This window comes from Pterocles gutturalis, unplaced genomic scaffold, assembly GCF_000699245.1.
Source record: "Pterocles gutturalis isolate BGI_N339 unplaced genomic scaffold, ASM69924v1 scaffold30151, whole genome shotgun sequence".
Classification (NCBI taxonomy): Eukaryota; Metazoa; Chordata; class Aves; order Pterocliformes; family Pteroclidae; genus Pterocles; species Pterocles gutturalis.
In genome coordinates this window covers 4,953-22,694 of record NW_010104149.1, presented here as the reverse complement: position 1 = coordinate 22,694, position 17,742 = coordinate 4,953, and the positions used below count along the sequence as shown (strand labels likewise).

The following is a 17,742-nucleotide window of genomic DNA, read 5'->3' as shown; positions in this document are numbered from 1 at the left end:
AAAAGAAAGGTAAATGATATTTAGGATGCTGCTGACAAATATCCTGCTGCAAGTAGAAAGGAAGTACTTAAGTCTGAAAACCATTAGTAACTTTCCATCCATTCTGTGCAGAAGCAGAAATGAAAACAACTTTTTTACCAAGGAGTACTTTCTTCCAGAGTGTCTCCTATTTCATTAGTGAAACAGGCTCTTCCCATCTTGATTTTTTCTCATCCCATGCGTACTGACTTAACTTTAACCAAAAGGACCAAATGCCCCTCGCAAAGTTCATATCCTGAAGTTTAGTGCATCTCCTGCAACACAGGAGCTGTGTGGCTGAAGCCGTTAGAATGAAAAGGGCACAGCATCTATCTGGTCTTCTTCCTTCACAGACAATGGATGTAGTTACCAGCCTGCTATAAGGAATGGGACATCACTCCTCCACTGACGAGGCATTTCAAAAAGGAAGAGAGAAATCTCAATCTTGTGATGATCAGGTATCCCTCAACTGGGGCTTTCAGAGGACTTGGAGCCAGAACTAAAAAAATCACTACAACTTATGTTCAGATGCTTATAACAATGAAAGTCAGATACAAATCACAATGCATCTGTGGAATGACTTTTGAAACCAATAAAATCAGAAAAATATATCTACAAAGCACAGAGTATGTTCAAGGATGTTTTAAATAAATTCTTACAGTTTAGGACCCACTGTTACACAGAAAATTGAAAATGTTCTCTGAATTTCAACTTGTAACTGCCACTGATAAAATCTACCCAGCACTTTACATTGAAAGATTATCAGCTCATCGTATGAAATGTTTTATGAACATCAAAAGTCTTACCACTGATAATTTTTTAAAAGTAATTTCAGTTATCTATTCTCTTGTCAGTGCACAGCAGAAAAGAAACAAACTGTGTACCAATTATAAAATCACATTTTAAGTTTTAAGTCTCAGGACTCTTTCTCCTTCTACATACTAGACTACAAAAGTATCGCTTCCATTCCCACCACGTAACAAAGCCACATAGAATTAATTTACTAAAGCTCATTATTCAAGCTTTTAAAATTAAAACCACCACAAAAATTAGTTGGAAGCAAATGCAATTTTAAAAGTATTCACCCTTCTTTAACTTTGGTATATACTGCCATCTACAGTTAAAAATCCAAAAAGTTAGTCTCAAGGGAAATGCAGTTATTTTGCCTCTGCTGGGATCAGATCCATAAAGTCTATGTGCACCCCTCATGTTTGCAGATGTTTTTAGAGGGTTCTAGCCACTGCAGAAAGGTTGCAGCAATCTTATACTAAAGGTTACCTTGGATCTATATAGATTTATACATTTCTGACACAAAAACCAAATCACTACTTGTGACTTTCTTCCAAACTGAATTACATCATTAAAGATAGACTAATTAAAGAATAATAATAAATAATAACGAACAATAATTTTTCTTGTTATTTAGTAGTCCATTCCTCCGAGTCCCTCTACTGGTAGTTTTTGGCAATCACTGAGAAACACAACTTTGTGGTAAAAATACTTCAGGAAAAATGAACAATCCTCTTGTGATTAATATTTTTTGATACACGCAAAACATCAATTTCTGCAGAGGCTACGTAAAAGTGAGCAAAAGGAGTAGCAGGGAGGAGGTTATAGACCAGACAGCTTGGTACCACGAGCTCCAAGTGATCCTGTAATTATAGAATCATAGAATGGTTTGGGTTGGAAAGGACCTAGTGGACACCCTCCACTAGACCAGGTTGCTCAAAGCCTCATCCAGCCTGGCCTTGAACACCTCCAGGGATGGGGCATCTACAGCTTCTCTGGGCAAACTGTGCCAGTGTCTCACCACCCTCACAGTGAAAAACTTCTTCCTAATGTCTAGTCTAAATCTGCCCTCTTTTAGCTTAAAACCATTACCCCTTGTCCTCTCACTACCCCCCCGATAAAGAGTGCCTCCCCATCTCTCCTCTTGGCCCCCTTCAGGTACTTGAAGGCTGCTATTAAGTCTCCTCGGAGCCTTCTTTTCTCCAGGCTGAACAACCCCAATTTTCTCAACCTGTCCTCACAGGGGAGGTGCTCTAGCCCTCTGATTAATTTCATGTAATAACTCACAAAATTTCTCAATCAGTTATAAAAATGATGCATCCTAGCACTTAAGAGAGGTTGTTAAACTTTACAATAGTAAAAGTATACACTAAGCAACTCTTTAATAGTCTAATTTTGATGACAACTCACAAAACGTTAAAAGCCAAAAACACCTAGCAGAGAAATGTAGTGGGAAGAAACAGACACAGCATTCTCTGAGCTTTAGGGCTGAGTATTTATAAAGATGGACTAACAGATTCGAGGCCTCAGACAAAACTATTCAAAGGGTTCTGGTGAAAATGAAGGCAGCTCCAGTATAAAACATCTGAAAATTAAGCGGGCAATTCTAGCCATAAACTACCCTCTGCCTTCAGCATAGAAACTCTTACCCAATAAGTACAAATAAAGCTGAATATTTGCATGTTCCCAATGTTCTTAGAAAACTGTTTTAAATAGTATTCAGTCCACTACATCAAAACAGACTAAAGTAGCATGGGGTAAAGAAGGTTCAAGAGGCAAGAGCCTTCTGTGGTTATACTTAAATTTAACATATTTTGGATTTAGTTCACATTTTATTCCTATGTATCAGAAGAATGTCTCCTTATTTTCTGTGTTAAATAGCACTGAGGTTATTTTTAAATAGCATTGGGCTATTTCTACAGTAAAACATCAACTGTAGAAACATATACTTAATGTCAAGAAAAAGGGCAATGGGGGAATCACTGTTCGGCCCACCACATCGACGTTTGGGATTTTTTTTAAAGCAAAAACTGAAGTTTTATTTGCATTAGTTAATCTCTGGTAGTATTTAAAATGTTGACAATTACTTCATTAACATGAAATTGTGTGTCATACTTACAGTGGCTCATCCTTCTCAGTTTTCTTACTGCTATGAAGATCCTCTTGTTCCTTCATTTTATCTACAGCTTGGGCTTGTTTTTCAATCTCATTAAAGCTTTGGCTGCTCACTTTTTGTGCCCCCAAACCACCTTTTTTGGCACCAAGCTTGATACGTTGAAAAAAAATAAAAAAATTAAAAAAAACAAAATCCCCAACATTATAACTGAGACAATCACTTCAACTGCTTTAACAGTCAACTTTAAAAGCAACAGCAAACACTATCCTCTGTTCAGGAGCATATGCAAACAACAATGAAAATCTGGAGCACAGAAAATATTTGTTCATGTTTTGACCCTCTATATCTGCCTCTTCTACTAACTTACAAATTTACTTAGCTCTGCAGTCAAGCATCACAGGGTAATGAAACTATTCTAGTTTTAATGGTTCAGAGGTTGGCATGTTCAAATAAATATTATAATCTATAGCACAACTTTAATTTCTTAATAATTATTTTGTTGTATAGGAATAACATACAAAAATTTCTTGCAATGGAACCATTTGGTGCTCATTCACTTTATTCACAATTTACATTTAGAAGTGGCACAGATTCTTGAATTAGTTCCCCCTGGACAGTGCTAGTGTGTTATCTTAAGACTAAGTATCAATTTATTCATGTTTTTAATAAACACGTACATAGGTATTTACTGATTTACAATAGGAGAGCAATATACAAGTTTCCTATATACATGTATGCACAATTAGCTTTTGCATGTGACAAAGTATCGTAAAATTTTTTTAGATAAACACATCAGCTGAGAGGTTCCAGTTTTGCACTCATTCTTTTAAAATAATTCTATTTCTAGTTCATATTACTTCAATACAGGGATACATATTCTTTCATTCTGATTATCAAAGATTTATAAAACACTTAATACTACAAATATGAATAGATACAATGATGCTGATTCAGACGGTGGCACAGCACTCAAGCTGCTGTTCCTAGTCTCCTGTGTTTAATTCCTTATCTGTAACACTGCAGCAATATTAATTTTCACAATACATTCATCTTAACATTTTAACGCTTTAAAGTCTTTATGTAAAAGCTCTGGCCTACACACAGTTTTAGGCTCTGATGCTACAGTTCGCAAACCGCATGTGCACCTGTGAACCCAGCTAATGTTCTTCTTACTGTAAGGGAACATACCTGCATATACCACTTAGAATAAGAAATTCCTCTTGCATATTAGGGCCCTCTAGTGGGAGCAAGAAAGAATGGGTTTCAATCTAAATCAACCTGCTCCAATAAATCTTCAACAATAGCCCAGACTTAAAAGAAGTGACTCCCTGCAACATATTGTCACCCTAATAGCCTAATATTAGGTCTATTTTCTTGGCCCTTAAGAGCCATACACTCAAAATCTAGCTTCTCCTAGCTAACTTGAGTTAACTTGAACTGTCTTACTCAGTTTTCAGGCTCCTTGAACCATCATTCTGAGATACTCAACTCTCCTCATGCCTTCCTCACAGAAAACAGATGCCTAAAAAAGTGGTAAGACCCCAGCCAGAAACAAGTCTATAAACTATCTTGAAACTACCTTGAACTGAATGCAGCTGCAAGTTACCTATAAATACAACCAAATACCGTACTACTGTGTGGTATGAGATGAGGGCTGCTCCATAAATACAGATCTGAATGTCTCAAACTCACCTTGTATTGACAGATTATGCCACACATGCATATTTAGCCACTCAAAAGGGCTACTGGAACTCCCTCTGTTTTCATGATTTGCTACAAAAAGATCTCAGTGCCAGCTAACCTAGGTGAAAGCCTGAAGAAGCCCTGCAACCCAGCATCAGCAAATGAGAATAAAGGTTAGAGGGCATCAGCAGAGCTGCAGGGACAATAGTTGTGAAAGAACTGAAGAGAAGTGGGATATAGACCTTGACATCAAGACAGCTTTGACATTTTTGTTTTACTAATTTTTTAAAAAAGATCACCTGCTGTTCAGGACCAGATAGCACAAAGAAAATGACACTTGGATATATATGTGGAAGTCTAGACAGTTCAGTGGGCTACATACATGTAAACAGACTTATAATTTATTTGAGGTCAGAAAACAACCCACAGACCTGAAGCACTCTATTACATAAAACAGTAACTTGTTAGACAAATTCATCTTAACAAGAATCCACTTTCAAACAGACCGTTGACTGTTTTGATATAGAAACGGGTTTCAATTCCATTTTAGTTTCATAAATTGTTACTGATACAAGTACTGCTCAGCACTCACATTATATATTTCCATATTGCAATCTACATATTTCCAGAGATCTATAATGCAGTTTTAAATACACATTATTTATTTACACTTACCCCCTTCTTAGCTTGATTTGGCTTCTTTTTTATGAAGGTGGTGTTCTCTGCAAGGATTAAATGTACATTACTTGACATACAATTTTATTAATTCCAGAACAGTAGAAAATAATTTCCACAATATCAGCCTCAAAAACGTTTCTGGAATTTATTTTAATGCCTTGAAGTATTAAAGTTTCTACACTAAGAAACTGAGATACTAAACTGAGTTACAGGGCATGGGGCTGTGAGTATTGCCAAGAAAATGTGGGAAACTGTCCCTGATTGAGGATATGGTATTTCTTGCAAATACACTATAGGAATAAAATTACAGCTCAGTTTTCAGTTGTAGATACCTGCTAGTAAACAGAACAAGAAAGCAGGACTTGCTATTCTGAATCAGACTAAAGGTCTACCTGATCCCGTATCATTTCCAAGATGAATTGTTTCCTGGATAGAAAGGTATTGGCTATGTTTAAATCCACCAATGACACAGATAAAATATACCTGTATCACCATAAACAAACTCACAAGCATTATCAGAGGTGACAACATACTCTATCAGCAGATCGAACAGCTTTGTTCAATTGCCTACGTACAGTATTGGCAGTCTAGCTTTATACCTGAAGTTTGAAAGTTCCAGATTTAATGCTTTGTACTAAATCTTGAAACACAGAAATGAACCTACATTCTGCTCTGCATAAAGTTTGACACAACTCCTAATTTTGATACATTTAATGAGACCCTAACAGGATTCACTGTGTTCCATAAGGCACTGTATTGTGCCTTCTTGACAGCTACCCTGAGCCAGGGTAAATCTTCCACAATCAAAAGTTTTCAATCAACAACTCCTATTGAATGCTTGTACATGCAGAAAAACTGGTTTGAGCTGAAATTTAGTTGGAAACATGCATACACAGAACAGAGATCCTTCACATAAGATCGAACTTGTGATGTCCAAAACAAACAAGAAAAGCACTTGTTTTATGAGAACATGTGTTAAAGATACAAATGAGATAACCAGAAAGTGTATGCGGTTAAATATTTTTCCTAGTCTTCATCTCTCAAAAGCAAGCCAAAACAAACCAAAACCAAACCCAACCAAGTGAACACAAAAACAGTGATGAAGACCATACCTTCCTGAAGTACTAGGTTAGTCCCAGACACCAGATCTTTACAAGTCCTGTGCTGCTGAGAACCAATACTCTATTCTCAGAAACCTGCTCCTGCAGGATGATCCTCAAAATTATAAACCACTGATGTATTTTATTCTATTCTATTTTCCTCAACTTTCTTTTACTTACTTATAGTATGACACACTCTTCAGTGTTACATAGATTAAGACTCGGGACACTGAAGATATTGTATTACAAATACAAGATTTTTCCAGTCTAAATTTTTATGTTCAGTTTTCTGAAAAAGGAGCAAAAGCTACATGTAGATAGAAAGACTGATGTACTAGTACAAGATGTGTTTGCTTAACATAAATAACAGGCCATTAATCACAGCACAATGCTCCATTCCACCTGTGTGCTTCAAATGCAGAACTTAAGACAGTCTAATAGGAGGCAGAAAACATTAATGTTCACCTTTATTAGATGTGATACTTGTAGCATTTAAATTCACCAGGTCAGCTAAGATCAGATAGATAAAACCAGAACAATACTGACTAAAATTAATTTCTTAGAATGAGTACACTGTTTAACAGAAGTTGTAATACAAATTCAGACGTTTCAACTAACTCAGGCACGCTGATATTAAAGTAAGAATTCCACATCTTCCCAGTCATACATTCTCTGTACAAATGAGTATTTAAGTACACTATACTGGCTGCAATCTTCTTCTCATTACACTCATTACCTAATGCAGCTTTTGGTGATGTACTAAGGCAATCAACACTTGGTCCATGTTCTGCTCCTAAAACCAAATTAATAACGAAGGGTAAGAATATCAGAAAGCTCTTCAGATTCTCTGTACAAATGAGTATTTAAGTACACTATACTGGCTGCAATCTTCTTCTCATTACACTCATTACCTAATGCAGCTTTTGGTGATGTACTAAGGCAATCAACACTTGGTCCATGTTCTGCTCCTAAAATTAATAACAAAGGGTAAGAATATCAGAAGGCTCTTCAGAATGCTTAAAATCCCACAACACAACTCACTGTACCCAGGGTCCTGTTTGATACACAGAACATAATATGTTATTTCTATCACAGCTTTACCGGTTACTAAAAGAGCAGCAGGCACCCAAAGATTCACCTGAAGTCTTTTGAAACAATTTTTAATTTGGATTTCTAGTAAACATTATTAAAGGAACATGCAGTCCCACACATTCTAGCATAGCCCTTCTAAGAAGTCCTTCCTCTCCAAAATTCTGGTGTTATTGGCATGGTTAGCTTATTTAACTATTAAAGTAGGGTAAAAAGAGCCTAAACAAGGAGACTACCAGGAAAATGGAGCTTATTGTTAACAAAGAATCAGTCATACCTTCATAGCATTCTGGAATATCTTCTGAAGTTTTCTGCTGTAGAGAAACTGGCTCTGGCTTTGACAACACCCACTCTGTATTCTTTGCCTTGAAAAAAATTACAAAATCAAAAGTGCACACTAAATAAAATACAGCAAATAAATATAAGCACTGACCTTAAAAGACTACCTAAGCATCACTGATTAGTTAATATTGGATTCTTATGATTACAGCTTCTAGGTTTAAAACCTTTTCTGAAAAGGGCAGTTATTAAAGTTCCAAGAACACACTAAATAAAATACAGCAAATAAATATAAGCACTGACCTTAAAAGACTACCTAAGCATCACTGATAGTTGATTATGACTACAGCTTCTAGGTTTAAAACCTTTTCTCAAAAGGGCAGTTATTAAATTTCCAAGAAATGTCTACCTTTATTAAAAGCGATCTGGTTTCAAACCACTTCTGAGCACCTGTATTTCCCTCTCAGGAATTTCAATATGTCTACCATCCAAAAAAATCCTAATACACATCTTAATTGGGCTTTTGATTTATTTATTGTATGCTGGCTATTAATTGTCTTCACTCATAACACTAATACAGTACAGAAAATCTGGATCATTTATTTACATATAATCACCAAGCCGCCTCCCCACACTGAGCTCTTGCACATCCAATTTTCTAACATTTAATTTTTGACTGTCAGCAGTTCTCCAGAGTCTCCTTGATGGGTCCTCCCACTTCCCTCAGACATACTCCTCAATAAGCAGGTTTGTGTCCTGGTCACAACAATATCAGCTTTGTATTATCTTTTCAACCAGTGCTGTGCCCCTGCCAATTCATGCTTATTCTTCCCTAAATCTCAAAACTTCCTGACATCTCTCTCAAAACACCCATACCCAAATAATCTCTTGTCCTGAGGTACCCGGACTGTTTGTCTCTAATCTCCTGCCTTTGCAGCTACCCGAAAAGTTTGCTGTGAGAATTTACTTTCTCTTACCCATACATTCTCTTAGGAGGGTTTGTATCAAGCTCCTACTTCTCATCCTCAACCACAAAAATATTTACAACACTTCTCTGCTCTTTAGCTTGACTCAGTTCATGCTTTTCCCACTCAACTGAAAGCATTCTTCCAAGTTGCCTTTTGCAAAGAGAAATACTCCATTTATTTTTCTACTATCCGGACAGATGATCTTCTGATGAAGACACACTAGACTAGAATTCACAATAACTGATTTTTTTGGTCTTTGCAATGAGCCTTTCTGAGTAACACAGCAATCTTCCCAGTCTGTAAAATGTAAATACTCTTTCACTGTTTCAAAGATGATGAAATTTATAAGACATTCAAATATTGGCTGCAGTATGTTCCTTAAATAAATAAATACCAGAAAGGCTGAATTTCCCTTTAAAATGCACCATTTTCTAAATGTCACAAATACAACAAAAAAGTTACATTTTGAAATGTCACAACTGAATAACCAAAAGGAAAAAAAAATAATTTAAATTATAGCTTTTTCATCCTGAAGCATCCCATATACACTAGAGAGTCACTAAACATCATGCCATTTCTACCATCTTCTTTATCCAGGTGTAGATACATGCAAGTTGCATAGGTCTTCATTAGTTGCTGCTAATGCACATGCACAACCACAACGTGATGACAGGGGTATTAACATGCATATGAACTGCTGAAGAGTTTTCACACGGGTTAATCTGATATACCCAAGCTCTGAATTATTTTCTATCCCAAAAGATGCCTCATGATCATACTTGTGTTTTAGGTGTTCATGGACTGCAACTGTACTAGAAAGCAATTACACTAGAACGCTTAATATTGTTGCAATATTTAGGATTACTAGGTGTAGTAACAACTTAATTGCTCTAAGTTTAGGATCACAATTGCTGAAGTTGTTTTCACTTATTTTTCAAATACCAGACTCAAGAGAGTCTCTGAAACATTAATCTGTGAACTAAACACAGCATCTATCACCTTAAGGAGTTAAGATCAAATAAACAAAAATTCACAGTAGCAATAGCCTTCAGAAGATTAACATTTTCAAAGAGTATGTAAGTATTTTGGAGGAAGAAGAAAAGCTTTTGTTTAGCAAATGCTTTAAGAACTGTTAAACTTTACTGATTAAAAAACAAAGTTATCACACAGTATATTTACGTCAGAGCCCTCCCAAACAAGGAATCATGAGTCCAAGTGGAATTATATGTCTACAAAAATGTAGTTTAATTCCACATTTAACTACTATTTTTGGGCATCCTAAATTAACACCTTAGAAAGTGGTTCACATTCAGGAAGAATTTTGAAACCCACAGAAGGAAAAGCAAATAAATGTTAATTCATTGACCTATCCTTTCTCTATAAGGTTTTTTTTCAGGGTTTAATCTTCATCATCGAGCACACAGTTAACCTAAGTGTTCAGAAAGCTAACAAGAATTAAATACAGGTAATCTATACCTTGGGAGAAACATGAGATGCAAAAAAGTCTTCCTCTTTGTTTTGAGGTGACACAGGTGGCATTCCACATCCATCTGTCCACAGCTAGAATTAAAAGAGAGAGAGAGAATTTTACAGGACAACTGCATTAATATATTTTTTCAAGTGCACTAATCTCAAAATTACCTTTTTTTTTCTGTCTAAAAATATATTGATTATTTTTCTTGGTACATAATTTTTCCTTATAAATTTACTCAAGCTTCAATATATGACATTCCTTTTTTAAAATTTCATGCATTTTTGATGTGTTCCTTTGCATTATCCATTTCCTTCCTAACAAAATGCTCAGCATAAGCTCTGCTGCAGTAATTCTGTCAATATTTAGTATCGCTAGAGATTTCAAATAAGTTTTTTCATATTTTTATATAAGGTATTTTTCTCTCTAATATTCTGATTTTGCCTAAAGCAAAAGCAAAAAAAAAAAAAAACCTTAAAACTTAACACTAGTAGTCACTGGAAACAGTTTTCAGAATTGTATCCATGTGGTCTGGTACTCTGATGAATATTCCCACTTAGTCTGAGAGTCCCAAACTCTGTTAGCGAGATGCTAACAGCTTTGAGCAACGCCTGATCTCAGGGCAGAGTGGAGGGCTCACAAGGCTGCACATCATTCTTAGCATGTGCAGGACAGGACTATAAACTGTCATCTGCCCTCCAAGGTTACCCATGAGCAAATCATTTCTCATTTCTCATGGTTCTTTCTACTACGTGCAAAAGATACATGACCAAAAATAATGATGTCTGTCAAAAAGGTTACTGAATGTGCAACAAACTTACCTCGTTGTTCAACAATCACCTCTATTGTCAAGTTAGAGAGGAAATTTTTAAAAATGTGATGGAGAGGGGATGGTTGGTACTAAATCTAATTATCTGAGCAACTGACTTCAGTCATTTAGATAGCACATAATCACTTAAGCTTGCAGTACACAATCCAAAAATATATCTACTAAATTTTTAAAATAAGAAATATGTAATTAATATCATGCAACTGGATGGAATCTGTACTTGAAACAAGATAATCACACTTCTTTAAAGTGTCATTTGGGGAAGTTACTGTCAACTTAAATGTACATGGTAATTTATCACTTACTTGAACATGTTTACATTTAAATAATATAGAACTATTATAATCCATTAAATTTCATCCTATTTGATATCTAGATCAGAAAAAAAACCAAGCCTTCTTACTTTTAATTCACACTCATCTGATCAACTTCAAATGAATCAGTCATGGACTTTACCAAGCTGAATTAAACAATGAAAACATGCTTTCTGTATACGCAGAAGAGAACGGTTGTCAAACTTATTTAACAGCTCAGCAAACTAATTCTGCATACTTTGCTAATAACTTCTTCCTGTCAGCAACCTAACAATGTTTTGACAGCATGCATGAACTGTTTCAGCATTTTTAATGGAGAACAGCAAATGCAGGACATACATAACTCAGTAATTTTTCAAATATTATTTCCATAGGGAAAAAAGCAAAACCACACATTTACCTGTTCAAATCAAATCCCACTTAAATCACTAATATTTTTTAGTTGATTTTATTAGCACTTTTACATGCTGTACTTCTCAATAATAATAATAATAATTCCGTTCCAAATAAGCAAAAATAAAAACACGAGATAGTTCATGGAGAAGTGCTGACATTTTTGTTATGCAATACCACTAACATAATTTTGGGGCACACCTGCAAACAAAGAAGTTCCAGTTTTGAAGAATACCTTAAGTTTCTGCCTACAACTCCTATAAGTTTTAAAATGTTTAAATTAATGTTTTCAATAACCCAGAAATTCTGCTGAAATACCCAGTTGAGCTCTATCTCAATATTCTTTTTCCAAACAAAACAGGTAAGCTACAAATTCCTCTGCGGCTTTCCTATTCACTTCAATGTGTATTAACACCTTCCAAAGACAGGAATTAATCTTTTGCATTACTAATGAGAAACTTTAAACTGTTCTAGAGGGAAAGAAGATCAAGTTTTTCAGAAATCTTAACGACACAGGTACTCACATCAGTACCATGCTTTCTTGTTGCCTGTGTTGCAAGAGATTTAATCTTCTCCTTGTAAAGCTGAGCACCACGACTGTTATACTTCGCATTGGTATCATTTGTTGTGCATCCATGTTGATGGAAAAAAGCAGACTATGAAGCAGAACACAGAAAATGCTATGAGAAACAGGTTTAAAAACAAATGCCATTTAAACATAAAAATACATCGCAATACAGCAAAGTACCGTGCTCCTCTACCTCAATCTAATCTTTTAAATTATGAAGTCTATGTAAATCTCCAAAATAAAAAGAAAACTCCATTCTGGCAAACTCTTTACATAAAAGAACAGAAAAAACAAAAACATTAGTGGGATGTTTTAAAAGCATATATAAATGCAAGCCTGCCATCGTACACGAAGAATCCTAGTTCTGAAATTAAGTGTAGAAGGGAAGAGGTAAAATTAATTGCCAATACTTGTCCTTCAAAGGACATTTCTGATACTCTAAAAGGCATTGCTTGGTTTAATCTCTAGCATGCTAGAGAGAACAATGTAGGTCAATAACATCAAACTGACTCTATAAAAACAGTCTTCCTTCAAAAGAAAAGTATGTCTATGCACATATATGTACCCATATATATTTATATGCTTTATTTATATAAAAATATTCATATGTAAATGAAAAATTTTATTCCTATTTAGGATCTTAAAACAAAAGCAAATCAATACATTTATATCAGAGCTCCACAAGCTGTTTGAAAGATCGAAAAACAAAATTCTCTGTACCTAGAATTGACTAGCAAATCTTTTCACACATTCTTTCACAGAACACGTCAGACTATTACAGTAAAACACAGTAAACAAGTTTCTGATAGGATCAGCAAGTCTAGATAACCAAAGGTTATCACCTCATATGCTGCAACTGCAAAGCACAAATCTAGCATACAAGCACCAGACTTCGCATAAAAATTAAGCACCCACCATGCAGGAGAGAAAGAATGCCAGTCATCTTCTGTGATAACAGAAACAGTCGTAAACACCACAGATGCCAAAAAGATTGTGCATTTTTGCATTTAAATATATACACCTGGGAACTCAATATTCAGAGCTTTTTTTGTAAACCCTAATTCCAATAATTGTAGAGATTTATTCTGAAAACAAAAGGAACTAAGAACACTTCAGATTTTCTAGGAATCTGATACATAGCTACGAAGCTCAGGACTACTTTTATCCAACATTCAGCATCAGGCAATTACAGAATACAAATGACCAATGTTAATCTGACAGTGCTTCTGAACAGTAGTTGGTAAAAACAGCATGTGGCATTTAGTTGTAACAAAAAGGGAATTTTTTTTTAATGTAATTAGTTAATTTTACTTTTTAAAGTGTCCAGTTTACTGAACCAGTCTTTAAAGTTTCAGGTATTAATATTCCTAGGTAATCCAAAACAGGCCATTGTGAATTTGAAGTATTTGAGGGGTGGCTGTGGGTATGTTACATCTCTTGGTACAACGTATGATAGGAAACAGTGACATCCCGACAGAAAGACAAAAATTCATAAAATTAAATAATAAATGTTTACTGTTATTCTTCTGGTAATTTGCTTTCTAAGACAAACTGAAGTACTTTTCAAGCTTTGCCATCTCTTCAACTTCCTTAAACCCTTTGTATAGTGAAGTTTATATAGTTTAACTGAAGCATTTAAGCCTTTGGCTAAAAATGAAAATATTTTTCATGCAAAATCTCCCTCTTCTGATTAGTCAAAAACTGATTTTTAGGTAGTAAGTGGCATAACAGAAACTTGATGAGTAAATTCATATAACATCAGTATTAATAAAGAAAGGTGTAACTCAGAAAGGATAGGCAAAAGAAAAAGAGGGAGAAGACACCATGCACCTTCTCAGACTTGTAAACCCGTGTAAGAGAGTGACTGATGAATGCCTAATTCAAAGAAAAAGGTTTGACTGGAAAATGCAGAAGTGGAAGATAAAAAATAATGATCCTGAATTCATCATTTTTTTCTATGGAAATAGGGAAAAAAGTAGAAAAAAAACCAGCAGAATATTAAAGTGTTAGAAAGATTGTTAAGAAAAAGCTTATGGAAAGCAAGTTTGGATTAAGTTTCTTAAAGAAACAACACTAAGGACAAAGCATAAATGAAGAACGGGGTAAGCACTGAGGAAATTAGAAGAAAAGTAGAAATTGCTTAGGGAAGTTCCATGTTTTCACACTGGGTGGGTCAACTTAGAGAAGCAATCTCCATTACTGGCAGTCAATCTTTGACAAAACATGGGAAAACAGGCAAGATTCCAAAGGAGTTGACAAAGGAAAACATCCTCATTTAAAAAGATTGAAAACAATACAGCAGTCAACATAACTTCAATTTACAAAAATATTGTGTAACAAACTTGTAAGCACATTAAAAAACCAAGTTGAGAGTAACAGCCAATATGAATTGGCCCAAACCAAAACATGGCTATTTCCTCTGACAGCTGTACCTCAGCTATAAGTCATATCTTGACTTCAGTGTGACTTTGGACAGTGACACGATTTTTGTTATGATATTTTCATAAACCATGTAAGGAAATATGGTCACAAGATGATGCCCATAAACTAGGTTTACAATCTGTTGGAAAGCTGTATTTTAGCAGCTGTCAATGTTTCCCTGTTAAATTAGACAGGTATTGACATGGAATCTGATCTGGTCTCTTCAGTGATTTTTATTAATGACTTGTAAGAAAAAATAAAACAATTGCAGATTATATGAAGATGGAAAAGTTCCAAGAAATATGGAGGAATCAGCATCCAAAGGAATTCTTAAAAACAAGAGAAAAAAAAAAAAAAGAGAGAGAAATGAATTGGAAAAACAAAAATCTCCCCAAGGTGAGAGCCAATAAGGACAGACAATAGCTTCCAAGCGTAACAAGCTTCAATGTGCAAAGCAAATACTCAGGAGTACATACAGCATTTGCATTTCCTCCAACCTGCATGCATCTCAGCTGAAACCAAGACCAATTGGAATCCAGTTCTGTAGATCTAAACAGAAGGAAACATTTTTAATGTTATCTCCAAAGCCGTTTAAAATCTCTCTACTTTTTTTTCTGTAAAGTGTTTCTCTCTCCCCCTTTTTTTTGTCAAGTGAAAAACACCCATCTATAGAAAAAAAATATGCGACAAAACACAATGTGCAAAACAAACTAATAAAGCCATGTAGAACCACCAATGTTTTTCAAACTGTAAAAGCTTTAAAAAAATGCACCCTCTTGCTGACAGGTTTTCCCTTTTAAAAAGCATCAATAAGACACATTTTCAGGAATCACACTTGAACTCTGTCAACAGTAGATGAGAAGCACATGTAATGGACAAAGTGACAACTCCAATGTCCTATCACAACAAAAAATTGGGGCTCAGTGAGTATGAGGAGAATTAATACTGCGATCATTAGGAATGGAGTCTTGAGAAGCCTCTTGTAATGCTCTTATATACAGTGAAAAGGCAGCATAGGAAGAATTTCAGTTGATGGAAAATGTCTGCTTTTATCTGCAATCTATTCTTGGATGCACTGCTCTCTCTCACTCCAAGCAGAGCCTTACATTTCAAATATGTCATTATTTATTAGGCCAAAAAAGGTCCGCGACTGAGGATACTCACCTGCAATGTGACAAGGTGGGGGTTCAGATTTCCTGCACCGACTGACTGAGCTAAACAGCTGCCAAAAGGGGTAGCCCTTTGCACTATCCCAGCACTAGCACTCAGGTGACACCATGATGAACTACTTCAAGAAGCAAAACTGGCAAAATGCTATTTAGCTGCCTAAACTGGCTTGCTGGAGGCCAGGTTATCTCTACAAGCAACACACTGTAACGCTGTTGAAGATAATAAGCTAACATTTGCCTCAGACTTGATTTGGAGAAGTGATAAAACACTTCAGCATGCTTATTCTTTTCATCATGTGTAGAAACAAATCTGCCAACAAGTGTGCACGACTAACGCAACAAGCAGGTAATGGGAATAAGTGTATGGCACAAATTCTACAGAATCCTTCCTATTTACCTAATTCCCAAGCAGCCATCAGATACATCAAAGCCGATACAAACATTAAAAAGGTTTGAATCAGTAGCTGAGAGAAGAATGGGTTTTCCTCTCTAAGCAGGTATCTGAACAAACAAACAAAAAAACATTAAAAGATGCAATTTTTACTATAAAAATATACAAACTACTTACCGAATGAAACTCAAATGAACACCGAGTGATCGATGGGTCCCTGAACAATCAATACAGAGAAAAACTCCATATGTTATGCTTGCCCAGCTAGGGTTTTTCGCTCCACAGTCAAAACATACCTTAAAGGAAATAAAAATCAGTAACAGGACTTACAGTTGTGTTGTAAGTCATGCTAACACCCTTGCAGTGATCAAACTTAATTAACTCATCCTTACAGCATCTGTTAACATGACAATTTCATATCATCCTAATTTCATAAATATAAAGAGGAGTTAAACCATCTACTCAAGCTTGTGTGTCTTTGCCCTAACTAGACAGGACCACACGCCTTCCTGGTTTCCAACTATAAGCATGGACCTCAGGTTGAGAAACCGTGGGTCAGGGAACCTGTATCAGTCTAGTTCAAACACACATTTAACACAGTACTTCCAGCACTACCGACAAACAAAAGCGTTTAAGAAATATCTTCCCAAGGGCAGGCTCTCTTCACAACATACCACTGAGTCTACTCTCTCCTCAGAATATACATGCAACTGCAGTTATCAGCAGTAGAACCACATCATATCATAGAACCACAGAATGGTTTGGGTTGGAAAGGACCTCAAAGATCATCAAGTTCCAACCCCCCTGCCATGGGCAGGGACACCTTCCACTAGACCAGGTTGCTCAAAACCTCATCCAGCCTGGCCTTGAACACCTCCAGGGATGCGACATCATTATCTACTTTCCTGTACAGACTCCTTGACCCATAGAGCAAGCCTCTGAAATCCAGCTGTGTGAAGAAAGTGTCAACGCTGTGTACTGCCTAGCCTCGCACTCTCTGCTAGACATGGCTATTTGTATGATGTATCACCATGTAGTGATGTATCAACCTTTGAACTGTCCATAACATAGACGAGTTGAAAAGCAAATATGTTCATAATTACTGCATAGACAAAACCAATAATTTCTTAACCACTGCCACCATATTCAACTCCTAATATTCAGCCAAAACTACAAGAGGCATCTGTGTCTACAGCCCATATACCTTGCAGGTCTGCAGACCACAACCTTCAAATCCTGTTTCACTTATTCTGAATTTTGCACTTCCTTGGCCAAGGAAGGCAAGAACAAAAAATTTATCTGAAACTAATCAATTTTCAAATGCAAGGAAGAACACAAATTTAAACAGAAACAGCTATTCCTAGTTAATACCATGTGCACATGTCTATTCCTGTATGAATGCACTTCATTATCTGACCAATGCTTTTTCAGTGGTACTTAGAAATGCTACAGAGAAGTATTTCTAT

The 17,742-nt window shown here is 35.8% G+C and overlaps 1 protein-coding gene across 1 annotated transcript in view; it reads right to left on the bottom strand.

Annotated features, from left to right (window-relative positions):
- The window catches only part of ARFGAP3 (ADP-ribosylation factor GTPase activating protein 3), a 30,105-nt gene extending 13,539 nt beyond the window's left edge, over nt 1–16,566 (bottom strand). Inside the window, exons 1-8 of the mRNA XM_010086966.1 lie at nt 16,454–16,566; nt 15,193–15,265; nt 12,252–12,383; nt 10,197–10,280; nt 7,751–7,838; nt 7,296–7,352; nt 5,282–5,328; nt 2,927–3,072 (exon numbers count right to left, since the gene is read on the bottom strand). Of these exons, the coding sequence (XP_010085268.1) occupies nt 2,927–3,072; nt 5,282–5,328; nt 7,296–7,352; nt 7,751–7,838; nt 10,197–10,280; nt 12,252–12,383; nt 15,193–15,219 (581 nt within the window). The 5' untranslated portion in view covers nt 15,220–15,265; nt 16,454–16,566. The remainder of the gene's footprint in view (nt 1–2,926; nt 3,073–5,281; nt 5,329–7,295; nt 7,353–7,750; nt 7,839–10,196; nt 10,281–12,251; nt 12,384–15,192; nt 15,266–16,453) is intronic.
- Nucleotides 16,567–17,742: the final 1,176 nt, after the last annotated feature.